The following is a 17,382-nucleotide window of genomic DNA, read 5'->3' as shown; positions in this document are numbered from 1 at the left end:
GAGAGCTCCTGGCCGTAATTATTCCGGAGAGAGATTGAATCCCACCAATCAAATAAAACGATAGTATACATGGTATCAATATCTGATTGATTAATCAAATGTTTAATGATGTATGATTATCTCAGCATTATTTATCCTTGGTATATGGACGTTAAGTACGTCGCCGAAACGGCTTCATCACCGACCGAATGTAAACAAGCAGATATACCATCAAGTAATTGCTCACCACAAACGCTACGAAAATGCCAAAGTACGGCCAAATCTTGGACGAATCAAGGCCAATTGTGGAGAGGTACTAGTATAAGTATTAGCGACGTGCTGGATATCGCAAAACCTGAAAGGAAAGAATCTCACATCATCTCCATAACTATACTCGCAGTATCCGCACTCCCCTGAACCATCGGGATTGGATAGATATCCAACACCCTTTTCGGCCAGCCAGGATCCCGCATATTCGCTGCAGGTTATATTAGGAGGGCTTTGGAAAACGGTCAATTCGTTCTCATCACAAATGACTGGCACGCCACGGAGAACGGATGTCAGGACACCTCCAATCCAATATGTAAAAGGGGTAACGTAGTACATCGTGTATGCCCAGAATGCAGGCATGTATTTATGAGGCTGCAAGATCCCGTTCATTGTCTCACACATGATGATGAAGAAGGGCATCAAGGTTGCTGCCACCACCGAGTCGGCACTGCATTTCCAAGTTAGCATGGAGTTACACGAGCGAGTCCACTGGACTCGAGCATAAGACGTGGCAATGGCCGAGAATGATCCATGATGGTAACTTACCTCAAGGCGGCAATCCACTGGCCCCAGGACGTTGCGAACAAAAAGAACAAGAAAAACATGAGGAAGCTGTATCCCGCAGCGAATCCCAAAGGAAGACCCACGGAGAAATAGTACAGGACGAAGAAGACGACCGCACTGATAATGGCGTACGGGATTTCAGAAATGATTTGGGCTGTACAAAAAGCAACCCATCCGTATGCTCCGCTGGGCCCTTCACGAGCCTTCCACAGATCACGATTCATGATAAATCTAGCGCTGATTGCGTTGATGAACTCAGGCACCAACATCAGTACCAAAAAGCACGAAAATGCTTTTGACTGCAGATCCGTGGTGCTATTGCCAATCTGTAGGTACGTAAGACAGTTGATGAGAGCGTGCAGGAACGAAGCGTAGAGCCGAGAATATGGGTATTCGGGGCTTCTCCAGAATTGACGCGATGTCCTTTGAGTCAAGAGGAAAATCTGGCGAGAGATTGCAGGCATGGCCTGTGATTGCATATCCAGACTTGGTAAACTCTCTTGTTTCATATTCCTGAACCTCTCAAGGTCTTGTTGAACCTGCTGCGCTTCAACGGATTGGTTCCAGACCGCGGCCCAGTCAACGGTGCTTGCCGTGTTTTTCATGCCTCCGACAACAACTTCAATAATGTAGTCCGCAGCGTTGGTAATATTTTCAGGCTTCTGCCCGTATTTCGCAAAGTAGTCGAAGATAGAGTGCCCTGCCTCTCCAACTTCGCCAAAATAATAGGTCTTGCCACCGGGACTCAGAGCCAGCACTCGATCAAACATCTCGAACTGCTCCTGGTTTGCTTGGTGTATTGTGCAAAGGATTGCCAGACCCTGGTCGGCGAGTCGTCTTAGTAGGGCACAAATACTAGACGCAGCCTGGCTGTCTAGGCCACTAGTGGGCTCGTCCAGGAATAGTAGCAGCTCAGGTCTTGCACAAAGTTCAACGCCGATGGTGACCCTTTTCTTCTTTTCGATGTCCAAAGAGCCGATAATGGCGTTCTGCAATTCCACCAAGTCTAACGTCTCTAGCACCGTTCTTGCATAAGCCAACTTCTCCTGATCAGGTACAGTGGAGTCTTGACGAAGCAGTGCAGAGAACTCGAATGCTTCGCGAATGGTGCTGCTTTCGTCATGAATGTCCATCTGTTCACAGTAGCCAATTCTAGATTTGAAAGAAGAGTCGATAGGTCTTCCGTCTACATACATCGTACCTGTAAGGTCGCCAGAGCTTTGCCTCTGGGTAAGCGCAGTCAACACTAAGAATGTCAGGACACAATCCTGGGATGAGCAAAAACACAGACCAGGTTCACTCACAAGTCGATTTGCCCGCTCCAGAAGCTCCGACCAAAGCAGTCAGGGTCCCCGGTTTGCAATATCCACTAACACCGTCCAATAGCTTGCGATTTTCCTTTCCAACACGGACAAACAGTTCCAGGTTATCCCAGGTGAAGGTTGATTTGGTGGCAGTGAGGGCTCCAACAGACGGTCCATCAGTGTCAGATGCTGAAGGCGATGTTTGATTGACCTGCACAGGGCGCTCTTCTTCATCACTAATGTTCGCAATCTTCCTCAGCTGTTTTCGAGACTTTTTGTACTGGACTGGTCCGGCACTGTCTGGTTCCCATTCCATAATTTCACTCAGAAGGCAGGTAGCAGCAACGGAAGCAACAGTGAAAAGACAGAGGATACCGAAGTTGCGCCAAACATGACTAAAATAGAACCCGTATTTGACTGCAAGATAGTCATCGCCGTTGACTATAGTGCTTCCGATCTGACTTCCAGCATAAGCACATGTCTGGTAGGCAATGTCAGTATAGACAGGTCCTGCAGGGACAACCGAAGCTGGGGAGCAGGTAAAGTTGGTGTTGTGAAACTCCGCAGCCATCATTGCCTCGTATGTATATAACGCTGGTGTGATATACTAGGTATGCCTTAGTTTTATTATATAGACATTAGGTAAGATACTCACCGCTATCCATCCGACCCAGGGAACATCAGCCATCATCTTGTCCACAGAGAGTACGTAACCTCCAAAAACAATGCAAAGCAGAACGAGGAATCCTGTGTAGCGGAGGGCAACCTCGAAGTTAGAGGACGCGGCGGCAAACAGCCGGAATTGAGCTGTTAGAGATATCGTGCACATATAGATGAACAAGAAATCGATGAAGAAGGCCCCGGCCTATGATAGAGTTAGCGACTGGGTGCACAATCGCTTGGCAGATACTCACATCAGACTTCAACCCTGACAGAAAATAAACAACCACTAGGTAGAGGAAAGTAAGGAGAGCTGCAATGAAGATATCTGCGACGACTCGGGCCAGGCACACAGCACTGGGCCGGACGAATGCAAATTTCTTCTGGCGACTGAGGATGTCACGTCCCTGCATTGCTTCTTCTAATTCAGACATTTGGAGCCAGGCCAGAAGAATAGATGAGTAAAAAATCACGCCCCCTCGTGAGTACATCCCGTCCGTGGTTTGCGGTTGGTCATAAAACATGGACCCGACAAGGAGTCCGTAAATGACCGAGGAGATAAGTTTGATGTACAAGGGCGACATGTGGCCTCTAATCTGCCATATCTGACGTTTAGCACATAATACCACCTGTCGGAAGAGGGAGATGGTATACGGAGATTTGGAGGACACGAATCGGGATTTGTCGGTTTGGAGGGCCTCTTTGACGTCTTCTAAGCTTTCATAGTCTGTATCAGAGTGCGACTCGGCGCGGCTCCTCCCACCGAATCCCTGGCTGTCATAGCTCCGTACTTCCTTCTGAACGTTCATGAACGCAGCGCTCTTTCTGAAAGCTTGTTCCAGCTCAATGGGTCCTTTTGGTGCGCGCTGTTCCCACCCTTCTCGGAACTTCCTTCTTTCTGGGATAGTAATACTAGTAAGGAAATCGGATACCGTCTGCATGGGCCCACACTCATATCCTAGATCGTGGAAGTATGCCTTGGCTTCATGCGCGGGACCTTGGTAGAGCATTCGCCCTTCGTCGATGAGCAAGACCTTATCGACAAGGTCATAGATAGCATCAGAAGCCTGGTACAAGGTCATCAGCGTGGCTTTACCGCAAGTGTCGGTCATGATCCGCAAACTCCGGGCATAGTCGAGAGCGGATGAGGCATCAAGACCTCGGGTCGAGTTATCCCAGCACATTACCGACGAGTCAGTGGCCAGAGACTCGATAATTGAAATCCGTTTGCGTTCTCCTCCCGAAACTCCTCGAATGTACTCGTTTCCGACTAAAGTGTCCATGGTGTGTGACATTCCGAACACTCTGCCATAGATTTCAAGATACCGAGGGATTCTGTCATGGTACCTTTTCGGCGTCTTGCTCTGAAGTGCAAACTCCAAGGTTTGTCGAACACTGAGCGTAGGAAAATGTACATCATCTTCCGGGACATAGGCAACCTGACCACGGTAGTGCTTCCTGACATCTTCTAGGCTTAGGCCGGAATAAGCGATTGAGCCAGTCACACCAAGGAACGACGAGTGATAACCAGCGATTGTTCGTAGAAAAGTCGAGCAGCCCGACCCTGGTCGACCCAAAACACTAAAGATACATCAGTACCTGAGACAAAGACCAGTCGGAATGGGACTATTTACAGCATAATCTCACCACTCCGAACCACCCCAGTAAAATCTCGAATTAACTGACGGCCACTCTCGGGCTCGGGTTTCGCCAACCACGGCTTGATCGTCCATTCGTAGACATCTTGAAAAATGAGAGTCCGCCACAATGCAGTTCCTAACGTCTTGACGTTAACATGCTCTCCTCCTGTACCCCATGTCGAGAGTGACTGAAAGCAAACTCCGAGATTAGGCTTCTTCCTTCCAGCCCGAAGTTCTTCTTCTAGAAACTTGTCAAACGACAAATGTGGTTCCGAGTAGTCATGATCCTTCTTCGTCAGGGTACGGTGGATTTCAGCAATAGCATCCTCATCCTCATACGTCAAATGAACTTGCGGAGAGGATGGTCTGTCCGCATGGTCCCCAGCTTCCTGCGAGGACGCGAGAGTAGAATTGCCTTGTGGACGAGAGTGAAGACGAGCAGGCATGTCCCCTTACTTTGTCCAAGCAAGATTGGAGATGAAGCTCTCTGTTCTGTCAAGTGAAATGCATGTAGTGATCTATCTCTTTCCAAGCAAACAAACAAACAGACTGACTGCGTTAAATATATACGTTTAGGACAGGCGGAAGTGAGCCATACACCCATGCACTAATTCGATGAGGAAGCCAAGAGACATTGGCAATCGGATGACTCAAGATGTTCACACCGCGTCTTGATCATGGATAGAAACAGGCAACACAGGTGAGCGATGATGTCTTATTGCTGCTCTTCAGTGGAAACGCCACTTGGGCCCTGGCCTGGCCCCGAACATTTAAAGGGCCCATTGCTGGAGGTTTCTAGTTCATCGCATCTCTGATTGGCGCAAAGAATACACGATGACAGAGGGTCACAGAAGAGTTTTCAAGCATCCGGCGTGTCTTCTTCCTACTCTGGCAGGTCGCCTGAGAGGGCCCAGAATCGATCCGGTCCCTAGCTCAGATTTCTCTAGCGTACCACTGAAGAGAGGAGCATGGGTTGGAAGAAAACCTAGGTGGGCGAAAAAGGGACCCTTGATTGGCATCAACTGGAAATGGGTGGCCACCGTTGCCCACCAAGTACCATTGGCTGCCCCACCGTGCCTCGGAGCTTTCCACGCGGCTATCTCATGCTCGTGTATGGCCGACGATGCTACTCCAGGAGTAGATTCATGGTGAGATGTGCTGCCATGGAAATTCAGAATTAGCTTAAAACCCTCCTATCGCGGTTAATAGAAATAGTCTTTGAGATGTACGCGGAACTTACCTAGCGGTGGTCTAAGAGCACCCAACTGGGCTTAGGCTCTTTCCTTTTTTTTTTTTTGTTCTCGCGATTGGCGCTCTCAGCGCCGCGATACTGATAATAGGCGAAATATCGCCGGGGTTCCATTATTATTATTTTTTATAATAATTATTATTCATTTTTTAAGAGGTTAGGAAAACTGAGAGAAAATCGTATGTGGAAGGTCGCGGGAGTGGAGCCTCCGACAGGGTGGCTCGGAATCCGCGGGCAACGCACGTGACTTACGTAGTAGATCAAGTCTGTATTTTACATCTAGGGCTCTATAAAGCGAACCGGCTCTGAAAGTACTTTTCGAAGGCAATAGTCTTTAGACCAGGGAAGAGATCATTGTGTACTTCGCCTGGTGGCCTTCAGAACCGACATAATCCCTGCATCCCCTTGACAGGCATCCAAAAGTCGTCTGGAAAGGCACTCTTCCCTTTGACCTCTTCTGGAATGGCTTGCGGATCTTTTCCAGGCGCGATGCATAGCATCAATCGAATACACCATCTTTACTACTTCTTCTTTGAGTACTTCTCTAATAAGGTGGTCAGCTCGTTGTAGCTGATACGGTCACTGACGATGTTTAGCGACTTGTTTCCCGCAACATCAGGGCTGTCAATAGTGAATACTACGAATGCGGCGAGGTTATCAATATGTGTGAAGTCGACAGCCGCATCAGCATCGCCTAGAATGTGCAGGGTATAGACGGCGCGTCCAGCTGGGTCCAGGGACACCAAACTGGCTCTCTGTCCTGGTTGTAAAATCGCCACAGCCGATGAGCGTGTAGGTCATTCTACCCGCAGAAATGGGTGGGTGATGAAGGGCTTTGCGGTTGCCATCTTCCTTTATGTTCCATGTCTGCGCATATTATGTCAGTGTCTGTCAGCCCTGGAGGGTAATATAATAGCGCATACAGGGTGTAGAACTCCACGCCCGTTCTCATCTGTGTGAAGCAGGTGCATGCCATATCCGACTGGATAGAATCGTTTTACGCCAGCTTTGTCCGCAGCGTCTTGGATCTTTTCTTACGCCATGAGTGCTTTTCCATTCAACGCGCTCACGACGATCTCCACCCCGGCCAGGATTGAAACTAGCTCGTCCGTACCTGCTTCCAATATATTGATCCCAGCAGTCTTGAGGCGTTTCTTCTCCTCTTCACAGACATCGATCTCTTTTGCCTTGTTTTCGGATGAAGGTTGGTCGATTGAGGCGATCTCATGTGGTGTCGTAGTAAGCAAAGCCAACAGAATGGCCCGGCATATCTGGCCCGTGGAGCCGAAGAGAGCAATTTTCGTCATCGTACCTTGATTTGTATATTGTATGAGAATTGTGCGTGGTAACCTTTTGAATCAGTCATAAGTGAATTCATAAATATCAACTATAACCGTGGTATCATTCGCACGTCATTCCGATTCCAACGGTCCCACTTCTCAAGAGAACAATCGAGTCAGTTCAACTAAAACCTCGAAAATATGCCAAATGACATTCGAAAGCATATTTTGCTGATACGGTGATTCTGTACAGCCATTATGCGTTAAAAAGAATGCACCATATTCCTGATGCCGTAGGCTCCACATGCTGCCGGGTTCACGCTCTTCACGCTCGGCTCTTCGTCAGCTGTTCGTGCCATTTCCGACCTGCTGATACGCATCGGTTCTTGTATTTTGTAGAAAACCACCACTGTGGTCCTTGTCAGAAGGGTTGAATCTCCCCAGAGCAAGAAAAAAAAATCGACCTTGTTAAATACCCTTGAGGTTGCAAGAGAACATAATTGGCGTTGTGAAATGGATCTCAGAGATTAAGAAAGTTGGGATCCCATAGATCCGGCATCCGGTAGTTGAATGTGTCGAACATATTGTTGAAGTCGAGAGGCGAAAAGTCCATAGGGTTGTTGGTTAGCAGCGAGAGAGGATCAAACGACATATCAGGTGTAGAAGAGCCAAACTCGGGGGTTTGTGTAGAAGATGGGCCGATATCAGACCAGTCACTTTCGGGTTGGGCCAGGAACTCCTCGTAGGGAAGGCCTGAAATAACGTGATGAAATACCTTCACTGATCGGTGCGCAGCTTGCTCGACACTTTTCAAAGGGTCATCCCCATTCAGCCGTGCTTTTGTAGAAGCCAGGGCCATGGCCAGGAATGCATAGGCTTTGCATCCATTCCCTTTTGGAGTTAACCTACTGCCAAAGTTTTCCCGAGTACGTTCAAGGACACGCACTAAAACTTCCTGCTGAGAACGTACTATGTCGTTAAGAGACCCTCCATGTGTCGATGGCGCTGAATTTGAAGCCGATTCTGTACTCTGGAGAGATAATTCCACGCAGAGAGTAATGGCAGCATGAAAACATTCATCGCGGAACATGCCGCCGCCAATCTGTCCCAGACAGGGTGTTCGAGACGATTGGAAGCTGGGGAGTGGCGACTCGAACTGAGTAAGCATCTCCAAGGATGACTCCAGGCAGACCTTTCGTGAGTAGGAGTATTTGGGCGACAAAGATATACTAAGCGAAAAAGGTCGGTGCAAGATGAGCAGCGACCTTTGGAAAAGAAATAGCATAAATGATCTCGCAAAAGATGGGGTCCCGTCAGAAACAGGTGTAGGAAATGGAACCAGGGCTTCGTTCATGAACCGTATGAGATTTTCGCCAAGGCGCAATGCCTCATCATATGCCATTGTAAATCGTAAGCTATTCACAGCCTTGGCAATGCGCACCCGCAAAGGGAATGACTGAGCAAGCATAGTTTGAAAGCTGCATTGAGTCAAGACTGTCCTTTCCTTCGCTACGGGAGCCTCCACCAAATCCTCAGTGAGATCTGAATCATCCAAATTCGAAGGCAGATCGCAGTCATACTGGTCGGTATCGATGGACGGTGGGATCCCTACGTCAATAGAGGCTTGCAGTTCCAGTTCCAGGATGGTTGCCCATAGCCGACGGCGCATTTCTGCCCAGAAGGGTGTCATTTTCCCAAACCTTGCGGGATCCCGGTGCATCCCCATTATTGTGGCCGTATGAATAAGAGAACCCGAGGTGAGCCATACGACATCGCCATCAACCGCAAGCGCTTGACGTGCAATCATCAGGAGGCACTGTATCTGCAGAATATCAAATTTCGCCGTGGCGCGCATAAAGAGAGATCCAATCCATCTTTGAACTCCGAAAATCCAACCGACAGCAACATCGTGAAGTGTGTCTTTGCCGTTGACCGTAGTTGAAGAACTAATAAAACAGCTGGCCGTAGCCATTAAGGCCAGGAGCTTGGCGACGAAAACGGTGTCGGCGGCCTCAGGTGCCGTCCAATAAGCCTCGTATTCTTTGAGGAAGCTCGGAATGTGGAGAATCCTATACGTAGTTTCAAACGTGGATAGATAGAGATGCAATAGTTCATCTGCGATACTTCGTGGCGGCAGCATCTCCTTGAGTGAAGAAGGCGTCCCATCTTTCACTTGGTCTCGGCGCTCTATCTCTTGGGATTTTAGTTTATCCCTTATCTTCCTCAGTTGCTGAAAATCTGAGCCTTCAGCCTTGAGATGCTTCTTCCGGCCTTGGAGGAAAGCTATAACGTCATTGAGCTAATATTGTTAGCTGGCGGTAGCAATAAGACCCCTCCAGTTAGCCACTTACAAAAGTGAGCGTCAACTCTGTGCTGGAGCGTCCGCGATAACGCGTCCGGCCGTTTCTGCCTCGGAAGCATGCTCTGCCGCACAGGTTCATTACTTGGTCCGAGATGGGATCTGCAAGCGTCCGCAGCCCCAGCTCCGGCATACAGTCATAGCCTGAGCTTTCTGGAAGTTGTATCGTATTGCTCTTAGCCAGTGCTAGCTCCAGTGTGTGCACGCGACTGCGTAGCTCATGGAGTTCATCCGGCCGGCCACGAGGCTTGGCGACGCGATGCTTGGAATCAAACACATAAAGCCCGTTGCCTACCGCACTAGCTTCGTCGCTCAATGCATGCCTTTTCTCTGAGGATGTACTCGCAGCCATAGAGCTAGAAGTGGCGCTCTGAGCCGGTGTCGGTGCAGAGAAGACACATAAATCGGGCGTCTTTGACTTTATGCACTGCCCACAGGGAAGCGATCGGTCGCATTTCAGTTTCCGGCGTCTGCAGATTGAGCAAGAGAGCGCTGGCCTGCGTCTCCTTGGAGCTGATGACTGGCCGTGGTCTTCATTCATGTCTAGTCAGGTAAGCCTATAATCACGGAGGCAGATGAAAGCGGTTCAGCGAGATTAAAGGTACTCCCAGAGTGATGAATTCAGTCCAGCGCAGCTGGATTATGGTTCTAAGAGCGAAGAGAAGATCATAAGATCTGGGACTTGTTAGATATTTATTCGACCGATAGGCAATCACCAAATAGTGGACGTGGTCAGAATCAATGAATACAGCGAGACTCGGAGTTAAGTTGTATCCGGCAACTCCGGCTCGGAGAAAAGAGAAGACCTATTTTTGACAGGCTAGTATGACAGGGGCTAGTCCAGAACTACTCAGTATTTCGGTGAAGGGATCCGTATATGGATAAACATACAGGGTATTATTGCAAGCCCTGTTCTCAATTTTCCGTGAAACTAAGCTTTAAATCTATTTCTGTATAGGATTATAGGCCTCTAGGGTTTTTAAGCCCCGGTCAAGTTCAGGTTAGGGGAATTCGAGCTGAAACAAACCTGGTATAGGTATTTTCGCAGGTTGAGTGTTGTTCTTTGGACAGGACACGCCTAACCAGAACTAGTTAGTTACATGTCAGCTGACTCAAGCTACCCTGTCACCATAGTCTTACCATCATGACATTTACCACAAATGGCCGATGGGACCAGCTCATCTTCTCCTTGGTGAGGAAACACCTGGTATGCACGGGACACGGTGACTATGTCCTCTGGATTCAGGCCGTTTTCTTTTTCAAATTAGAATTGCTTGAGTTCTCTCACCCATGGAGTAGGACATGCGATTGTGTTCTGGCTGACAGACACTAACAATCTGGGCCTTGGCCAATCCTTCGGCATGTCTCTCCTCGTTCGTCTCTCGGAATTCAGGCCAGAGTGACCAAATCTCTTCTCTTCTCTTCTCATAGAGTGAGATGTCCACCATACTTTTGGTCGGCGTGTTTCTTTTCGCCGACGAGAAGATCCCACTATCTTTGTCCTTGAAAAGAGCGTTGTACTTTACCATCATCGCATCTAGCGTGATCACTTCAGTTCTTTACCCGCCCAATTCAGGCCTGACCATCGTCACTTATGGAAACGCGTTTCTCTCGGTTGCTTTTGCTCTTCGCGCCATTGAGCTGCTCATTGTCAATCAGCCAGGACATTTGAAAAGACTAGTGAAAGTGCATGATTCCACCTCATCTTCGATATATGTCTGGGAGCCGATGCCACCGGCGTTGAGCTTAACACGGCTACTATGGATATGCGACCTGCTCCTCAACCCAAGAGGAATCGGGTGGGCACACGGGTCGAAGAAGTATCTGCCTGAACTGGAGAAGCTGAGCGCCACATCTACAACACCAAACAGGAATGGGCCGCAGCCGAAGCAGAGAGGTGATCCAATCAACAAAGGCGAGAGATTTATCCTGAGGCATGCGTCTCAGGACCGCGTCTCATTTCTCACAAAAGAGGCTATCAAGCTTTTCGTAGCCTACTTTGCCTTTGATGTCTACAGGACATGGTTTGGAAGGAACTATACTCAGCTCTGCGCGAATTTTCAGGCCCTGGTCAACTCAGACAGACTCCAGCATTTTGAATTAAATCACCTTGGCTTCCAATACCACATCTCCCCAGAGACAAGCGAAGAGTTTATCCGCCGATTTCTGCTGCCTCCCGCGTGCTGGGTAGCCTGCTACGGATTTGTCGATGGCATCAGGGCCGCTATCGCATTGCTCGCCGTAGGCGGTCTGTACGTCGTTTCGCCGAGGCTGGCTGCAGATCCGTGGATGTACCCATCCATTTTCGGTTCGTGGCGGTATATTCTTTGGCCCCGACTGAAAGGTATTTACCCTACCATCCTCGGAATAACAAATTCTGACAGTTTTCTTAGACATATGGGGCAAGTTATGGCATGACCTGTGCCGTCGTGCGTTGGTCAGCACGTCCACAGTTCTCATTCCGCAACGTACCCCAGCTTCTCTGCGCAGATTTCTAGTGGGATCTCTCTCGTTCATACTTTCCGGCCTCGTACACTCCGCGGGGACGTATGCTGTTATCAGAGACGCCAATGCCGTTTTCATGATGATGGTCTTCTTCATCCTCTTGCCTTTTTTCATTGCTGCGCAGGAAGCAGTATCAACTCATACCCTTGAGCGCATCCTACCCGCTTCGGCGCTCACAAGGGCCGGTATATGGAGCTTGGACGCGGCCTATATCATTTGGTGGGGATATCATACAGCACCGTGGTTTTTTAGGTATAGTATGATTCCGGAGTCGTTGATATCGATACCGGTGCCTATCCGGTGGAGTTTCTGGCACTCTTCATGATGGCCAGAATGTGCGTTGGACATGCCCCAACATCCAGTATAGGTATCTTCCATTTGCATATACGTCGTCAATCGTCTGCAATACATACAACTTATGACTGCTCCCATACCATACATCCGAATCACCATCCCTCCACCCTCCTCATCCGCAAATGCATTCCCTCAACTGGCTTCGTGGTCACAGCACCAGAGATATGGATCACCTGCTTGGGATCTTGCATGGCAAACTCGTACCTCCCCACAACCCCTGCAACCGCACACCTCAGTTCCGCACGCGCAAAGTCCTTCCCAATACAGCTCCGCTGCCCGTGCAGGAACGTAATCTGCGCGTAGTTTGTTGCTGCTCCGCCGTGGTTGTTCACGCTCGTCTTTCCAGTTACGGGATCTGTATCGATCCACCGCTCAGGACGGAACGCGTCGCCGTCGGCCCCCCAAAACTCAGGTGCCCGGTTGATTGCGTACGGGCATAACATGATCTTTGTTCCCTTGGGAACATGCTTTCCGGCCACGGTCGTGTCACGGACTGCTTCCCGGATTGTGGAAGGCACCGTGGGGTAAAGGCGGAGTACTTCCTGGCAAACGCCATTAAGGAGGGGAAGAGATTCGAGGTCAGAATGTGTAACCGGATGGGTGGAATGGGGAATAGCGGTGCGGATTTCAGCCCGAAGACGGTCCTGGACCTCTGGGTGGAGAGTAAGAAGGTAGCAGGTCCAGGTTAGGGCGCTGGCGGTTGTTTCGTGCTACTGTTATTAGCGCTAGCACTAAAGTATGGGATGGAAAGGACGTACACCAGCTGCAAGGAAGGTGAGCATTTGATCAACCAGCTCGTCGTCCGTAAAGTCACCGCTAAGCATCATGGAGCCGAGAATGTCAGCCTCGAGTTCAGAGGCCGTGACCTTGGTGGCTGTGATGGCGGCTCTCTTTTCATGGACGATCTCCTTACAGAGATCACGAAGATAACCAACTTGCTCTTCAATCACCTGGTTCAGACGCCATGGGAGTTTCTTAGCGAACCACTGCGGTAGGAGGAAGTTAATCGCTAGGAAAGCGATTTTTTCTTTGGTCGGCTCTAGAATAGCGAGGAAGCTATCAGCGACCTTATTTTCAGCGTTCTGAAGAGACCGAAAGTCTCGTCCCATGGCCGCGGGGCCAATAACATCCAAAGTAAGACGACTGTTCAGTTAGCTGCTATCCAGTGTTTTACCTGAGGGTGAAATACCTCGCCCAAACACTCATTTCGACCTTGCCCCAGCCGCTGTCCGGACTAGTCCCTTCCATCGGACACCGACTGATTTGCTTGTCCATCTCCACAAGAAGCTGGTTTGTTTTGTCCCACATTAATGTGTAGAGGGCACGGACGTTCTTGATAGTGAAGAAGGGCGTCAGCGCACGGCGCTGCCTTTTGTGCGCCGCCCCCTCAGACAATATCAGACCAAACCCGATGATACGGGCCAGGAACTCGCGCGCCCGCCAGGGCTTCTCGAAATCGTAGGTATTCGTGCTCATGACATCAAGAAGCGCCTGGTGGTTTGTCGCCAGGAGCTGGGTTCGGTTCAAGAGATCCCGGAAGTAGATAAGACCATCATTGGGTACTGTTTTCATCCATAGCAAAGGAAGTCTACCGCGAGGGTTATCGAAGATGAACCGGAGCATGTTGAACCTCCCCTGGCGCGAGTTAGTTTACGCGTCATTGTTCACTGGTGTAGAGCACCTGCCAACACTTACGGGGGCGCGAGGAAGATGCCGCAGGGGATCGAGGAAGAATGGCCATATCCAGACATTGTAGATCGCTAGGATAAGCAGATTAACAGCTGCTGAGCCGAAAACAACAGTCCGCAACGGGGTATCTGTGAAAACAGAGCGCTGCAGGATGAAGGCCTCCGCAAGCGTGGCTGCGAGCATAGGAATCATCTTCGGTCGTTCATTTCAATCTGTTGATCGATACCGTAGCCCGTGACGAGGCAACCGAGGTTGATATATGCGTACTCTGAGTCAGTGAGTATCTAGCGGGAACAGGCTGCCAGATAATGGTTGAATGATGTAAGATGCAAGCCCGTGGTTGCGGAGTTGAGAGGAGATAAAGTTGAGCCCGTGCACTTCATGTGAAGCTGCCGTGCTTTCTGGAAGACTAAAGTCACTGGACTTACTGGAGGCGATCGCCCATCGCCAGTTCGCAAGTGTTTCCCAAAGCGGAAAACCCACCACAGCTTCCCCATATTTTCGCCTCAACAACAAGACCCTCACATCCCTGGGAACCCCATGCGAATGCCTCGGTTCGGTCGTCCGATGGCGATCAAGGTCCAAGCTGGATATTTAATATTGTGATCATGCAATCTAGTCATGCCACCTGATTACTCTTCCTAGTTTTCGCATCTGCCTTGCCCGCTTTGCCTGCCATGTCGCTATCCCTCTCGCATCTGTCTCTTGTCCTTGGACAATGGCTGCAGCCTATCGTCGAGCAGCTTCCACCGTCCGTCCAGGATGTCGTGCTGCATCCCCTCGCTCCGAAAGCGCTCTTGGTTCTGCTGGCGCTTGCCTTCCTGCGCCAGACAAACCGAATACTGACCAATTGGTCAATGAACAACGGCGAACGCGACAGGTTTGACCATGAACGCGAACTGGTCCTTCTCACAGGCGGCTGCAGCGGCATCGGCAAGCAGATGGTCCTTGATCTAGCCAAGGCGAACGTTCGCGTGGTAATTCTTGATATTCAAGAACCCTCTTTTACGCTGCGTACGTGGAAAGAAAACAAGTTCAGAACTTCGTTCACCTATTGACTGACTGGATGCAGCATCCGGCACCGCATTCTTCAAGGCCGATATCACTTCGTCCGCCAGCATCGCCGAAGTCGCAGAGAAGATCCGCGCAGAGCATGGCGATCCCACAGTTCTCATCAACAACGCGGGCGTCGGCCACGATGGCACGATTCTCCAGAAACCAGAGGCCAAGATCCGTCAGACCTTCGAGGTCAACACCGTCTCGCATTTCCTCATGGTGCGCGAGTTCCTGCCGAGCATGATTGAGAAGAACCATGGGCATGTTGTCACGATCGCCTCTATGGCCAGTTTTATTGGTCTCGGCGACATGGTGGAGTACAGCTGCACCAAAGCGAGCGCACTCGCTTTCCACGAAGGACTGCGCCAGGAACTGCGTCTATGGTACAAGGCACCGAAAGTTCGAACCACGTGCGTCATTATCCCATCCGTCCATCCGTGCTACCTTAAAAGCCGTTATATGAGCTAAACTGACTGTTCGCAGCGTCGTACACCCGCTCTGGGTTCGCACCCCCATGATCAAGGTCTTGACCGACGCGGGCTCGGAATTCAAGCAGCCGATTCTTACACCAGAAATGGTGTCCGAGGCGGTCGTGAAGCAAGTTCTCGCCCAAAGCAGCGGCCAGATCATTTTACCTGGGTACTACACGCCGCTGAGTATGCTACGCGCGCTGCCGAATTGGTTCCAGGAGTTTGCGCGGGGAGTAGGATCCAGGGATTTCATCAAGCTTAGAGAGTGGCAACAGAAGCAGCTCAAGACGCAGTAGATGCTGAAACGAATGCATATGTATATTCATGTTCTATAGTTACGATGTAATGAGCTGCGGTTAGATTACCATGACATAATTAGTCGCAACTCAATATTACTTTTTTTTAGCGCCGTCTGCTTTAAGCCGCTGCATGGAAGGGTCGCAATGACCAACGATTCATATAATTCGTCCGCCTCACCTATCATAGACACATATATCGAGTAAAAAGTATATACGCCAAGCACATAAGCACATGACCTTCATCCCCAATCTCAGCCCGACTACATCTTCTCCAACAGCCCCCTAATAAACGACTTGGCCCTCGCCCCCTGCTGCGTCTCTCTCTTATCCCCTATATATAGATTATAAACCGGCGCTACATGACCTTCACCCTTGCCAACACAAAACTCCACATCCCCCTTAAATCCCTTGCGCAACTTCTCCACAAAGTCCTCAATGACCGGTAGAAGGATCTCGCGCTCACCGCCACAAACCAGAATCTTACGAACGGGGAACTTGGCAAACCATTCCACTGGCGCATCCGATAGGTCCGTATAGAAATCCTTCGGAGCTTCGCCGACATACCCGCTTCCCCAAAGCGGTCCGACGGCGGGAGTGATCAAATCGCCGCGAGAGTCAATGATGCGGTCGCCGAGCTCGGGCTGCAATTGAGTCCACGGTGCAATCATGACGGCTCCAGCGAGGGCGGCGCCGTCGAGAGGGAGAGGGTCAATGGCGGGGTGGGTATGCGAAAGATGCGACAGGACTCCGCCGACCAGATTCCCACCCGCTGAGTCGCCACCGAGCATGACATGGTCCGCAGAGTGGCGCTTCTCGACGAGGATGTACCGAAGAGCCTCCACGGCTTGTCGTAGCTGGGTGGGATAGGTAGCCACCGGGGCGAGAGTGTACGTCAAGGCGAACACAGCGAGCGATTGGCCGTTGCGTTCACAGTCGGCGACAATGCTGGCGAAGAACTTGAAATAGCCGATGTTTGCGGGGAGAGCAAAACCGCCGCCTGCCTCTGTTAGGACACCCGGAGGATTATGAGCAAGTAATCGAGACGTACCGTGATACCAGACCAGGATGTTCTTAGCCTTGGGATCACCAATCCAGTGGCCCATGGCGCCATGTTCCAGCTGGACGGTCAGGGGCTTCTGTCGCACAGAGCGAATGTAGCGGTTGTACACCAAGTTGCTGGCGGGGAGAACATATCTGCCGTCGTCAATACATAAGAACGACCGCCCTGCGACACAAAACCATCACATACTGCATCTGGGCCGCCGACAGACGCGCCGTCAGTTTGCGGAAGACCGCGTAGCCAACGTGCAGCAGCCAGTGTGAAGGATACTCAGGCGCGCGGATGGCGACCGTCAACAGCGCCCACACAAAGGTCACCGCAACAGACGCCAACGCGGGGATGTAGTCGAGTTTCTGCGCGATCGTGAGCATCCTGCGTGGCCTGATCTATGCTTTTTTTTTCCTCCTTTTCCTGATTTTCGCCCCTATTTGTGGCTATATAGACGTTATGATCGCGGCAAGTACGGTACCGAGCAACCTCGCAATAATCTCGCAGCCCCTGCCTAGGAAGGAGCGACATGCGTTCAACCTCGCTCTCACAAGTCGCAAGCGTTACTCCATCCAGAGCACAGTTCGAGTTTCGGACAGCATTCCCTCCAGAGTGTTGCCTGAGTCCGTGAGTCTGTAGTAGGTGTTTGTGTTCCT

The 17,382-nt window shown here is 50.4% G+C and overlaps 7 protein-coding genes across 7 annotated transcripts, besides 1 other annotated feature; 1 reads left to right on the top strand and 6 right to left on the bottom strand.

Moving 5' to 3' along the window:
• Nucleotides 1-17,382: part of a sequence feature (contig 1.164 1..150254(-1)) that runs on past both edges of the window.
• ANIA_08892 (putative ABC multidrug transporter) lies at nucleotides 152-4,863 on the bottom strand (the record flags this gene model as incomplete). The annotated part of the gene is made up of 7 exons (XM_050612725.1): nucleotides 152-295; nucleotides 355-697; nucleotides 796-2,059; nucleotides 2,118-2,724; nucleotides 2,773-2,982; nucleotides 3,032-4,358; nucleotides 4,412-4,863. The coding sequence occupies 7 exons, from the start codon at nucleotides 4,861-4,863 to the stop codon at nucleotides 152-154; spliced, it is 4,347 nt and encodes a 1,448-aa protein (XP_050468609.1).
• Nucleotides 6,188-6,973, bottom strand: ANIA_08893 (uncharacterized protein; the record flags this gene model as incomplete). Its single annotated transcript, XM_677070.1, has 4 exons — nucleotides 6,188-6,426; nucleotides 6,473-6,533; nucleotides 6,590-6,648; nucleotides 6,781-6,973. The coding sequence occupies 4 exons, from the start codon at nucleotides 6,971-6,973 to the stop codon at nucleotides 6,188-6,190; spliced, it is 552 nt and encodes a 183-aa protein (XP_682162.1).
• ANIA_08894 (putative C6 transcription factor) lies at nucleotides 7,467-10,834 on the bottom strand (the record flags this gene model as incomplete). Its single annotated transcript, XM_677071.1, has 5 exons — nucleotides 7,467-9,137; nucleotides 9,298-9,836; nucleotides 10,333-10,383; nucleotides 10,446-10,559; nucleotides 10,594-10,834. The coding sequence occupies 5 exons, from the start codon at nucleotides 10,832-10,834 to the stop codon at nucleotides 7,467-7,469; spliced, it is 2,616 nt and encodes an 871-aa protein (XP_682163.1).
• Nucleotides 11,406-11,924, bottom strand: ANIA_11150 (uncharacterized protein; the record flags this gene model as incomplete). Its single annotated transcript, XM_050612723.1, has 2 exons — nucleotides 11,406-11,642; nucleotides 11,778-11,924. The coding sequence occupies 2 exons, from the start codon at nucleotides 11,922-11,924 to the stop codon at nucleotides 11,406-11,408; spliced, it is 384 nt and encodes a 127-aa protein (XP_050468608.1).
• On the bottom strand, nucleotides 12,257-14,045 carry ANIA_11142 (cytochrome P450; the record flags this gene model as incomplete). Its single annotated transcript, XM_677072.2, has 4 exons — nucleotides 12,257-12,874; nucleotides 12,923-13,307; nucleotides 13,339-13,799; nucleotides 13,860-14,045. The coding sequence occupies 4 exons, from the start codon at nucleotides 14,043-14,045 to the stop codon at nucleotides 12,257-12,259; spliced, it is 1,650 nt and encodes a 549-aa protein (XP_682164.2).
• ANIA_08896 (SDR family oxidoreductase) lies at nucleotides 14,531-15,675 on the top strand (the record flags this gene model as incomplete). Its single annotated transcript, XM_677073.1, has 3 exons — nucleotides 14,531-14,867; nucleotides 14,926-15,319; nucleotides 15,393-15,675. 3 exons carry the CDS (start codon nucleotides 14,531-14,533, stop codon nucleotides 15,673-15,675), a joined length of 1,014 nt encoding a protein of 337 aa, XP_682165.1.
• ANIA_08897 (lipase/thioesterase family protein) lies at nucleotides 15,939-17,109 on the bottom strand (the record flags this gene model as incomplete). Its single annotated transcript, XM_677074.1, has 2 exons — nucleotides 15,939-16,872; nucleotides 16,928-17,109. The coding sequence occupies 2 exons, from the start codon at nucleotides 17,107-17,109 to the stop codon at nucleotides 15,939-15,941; spliced, it is 1,116 nt and encodes a 371-aa protein (XP_682166.1).

Source organism: Aspergillus nidulans, chromosome VII (assembly GCF_000011425.1).
Source record: "Aspergillus nidulans FGSC A4 chromosome VII".
NCBI classification, from domain to species: domain Eukaryota; kingdom Fungi; phylum Ascomycota; class Eurotiomycetes; order Eurotiales; family Aspergillaceae; genus Aspergillus; species Aspergillus nidulans.
This window is presented reverse-complemented; position numbering and strand designations above follow the sequence as displayed.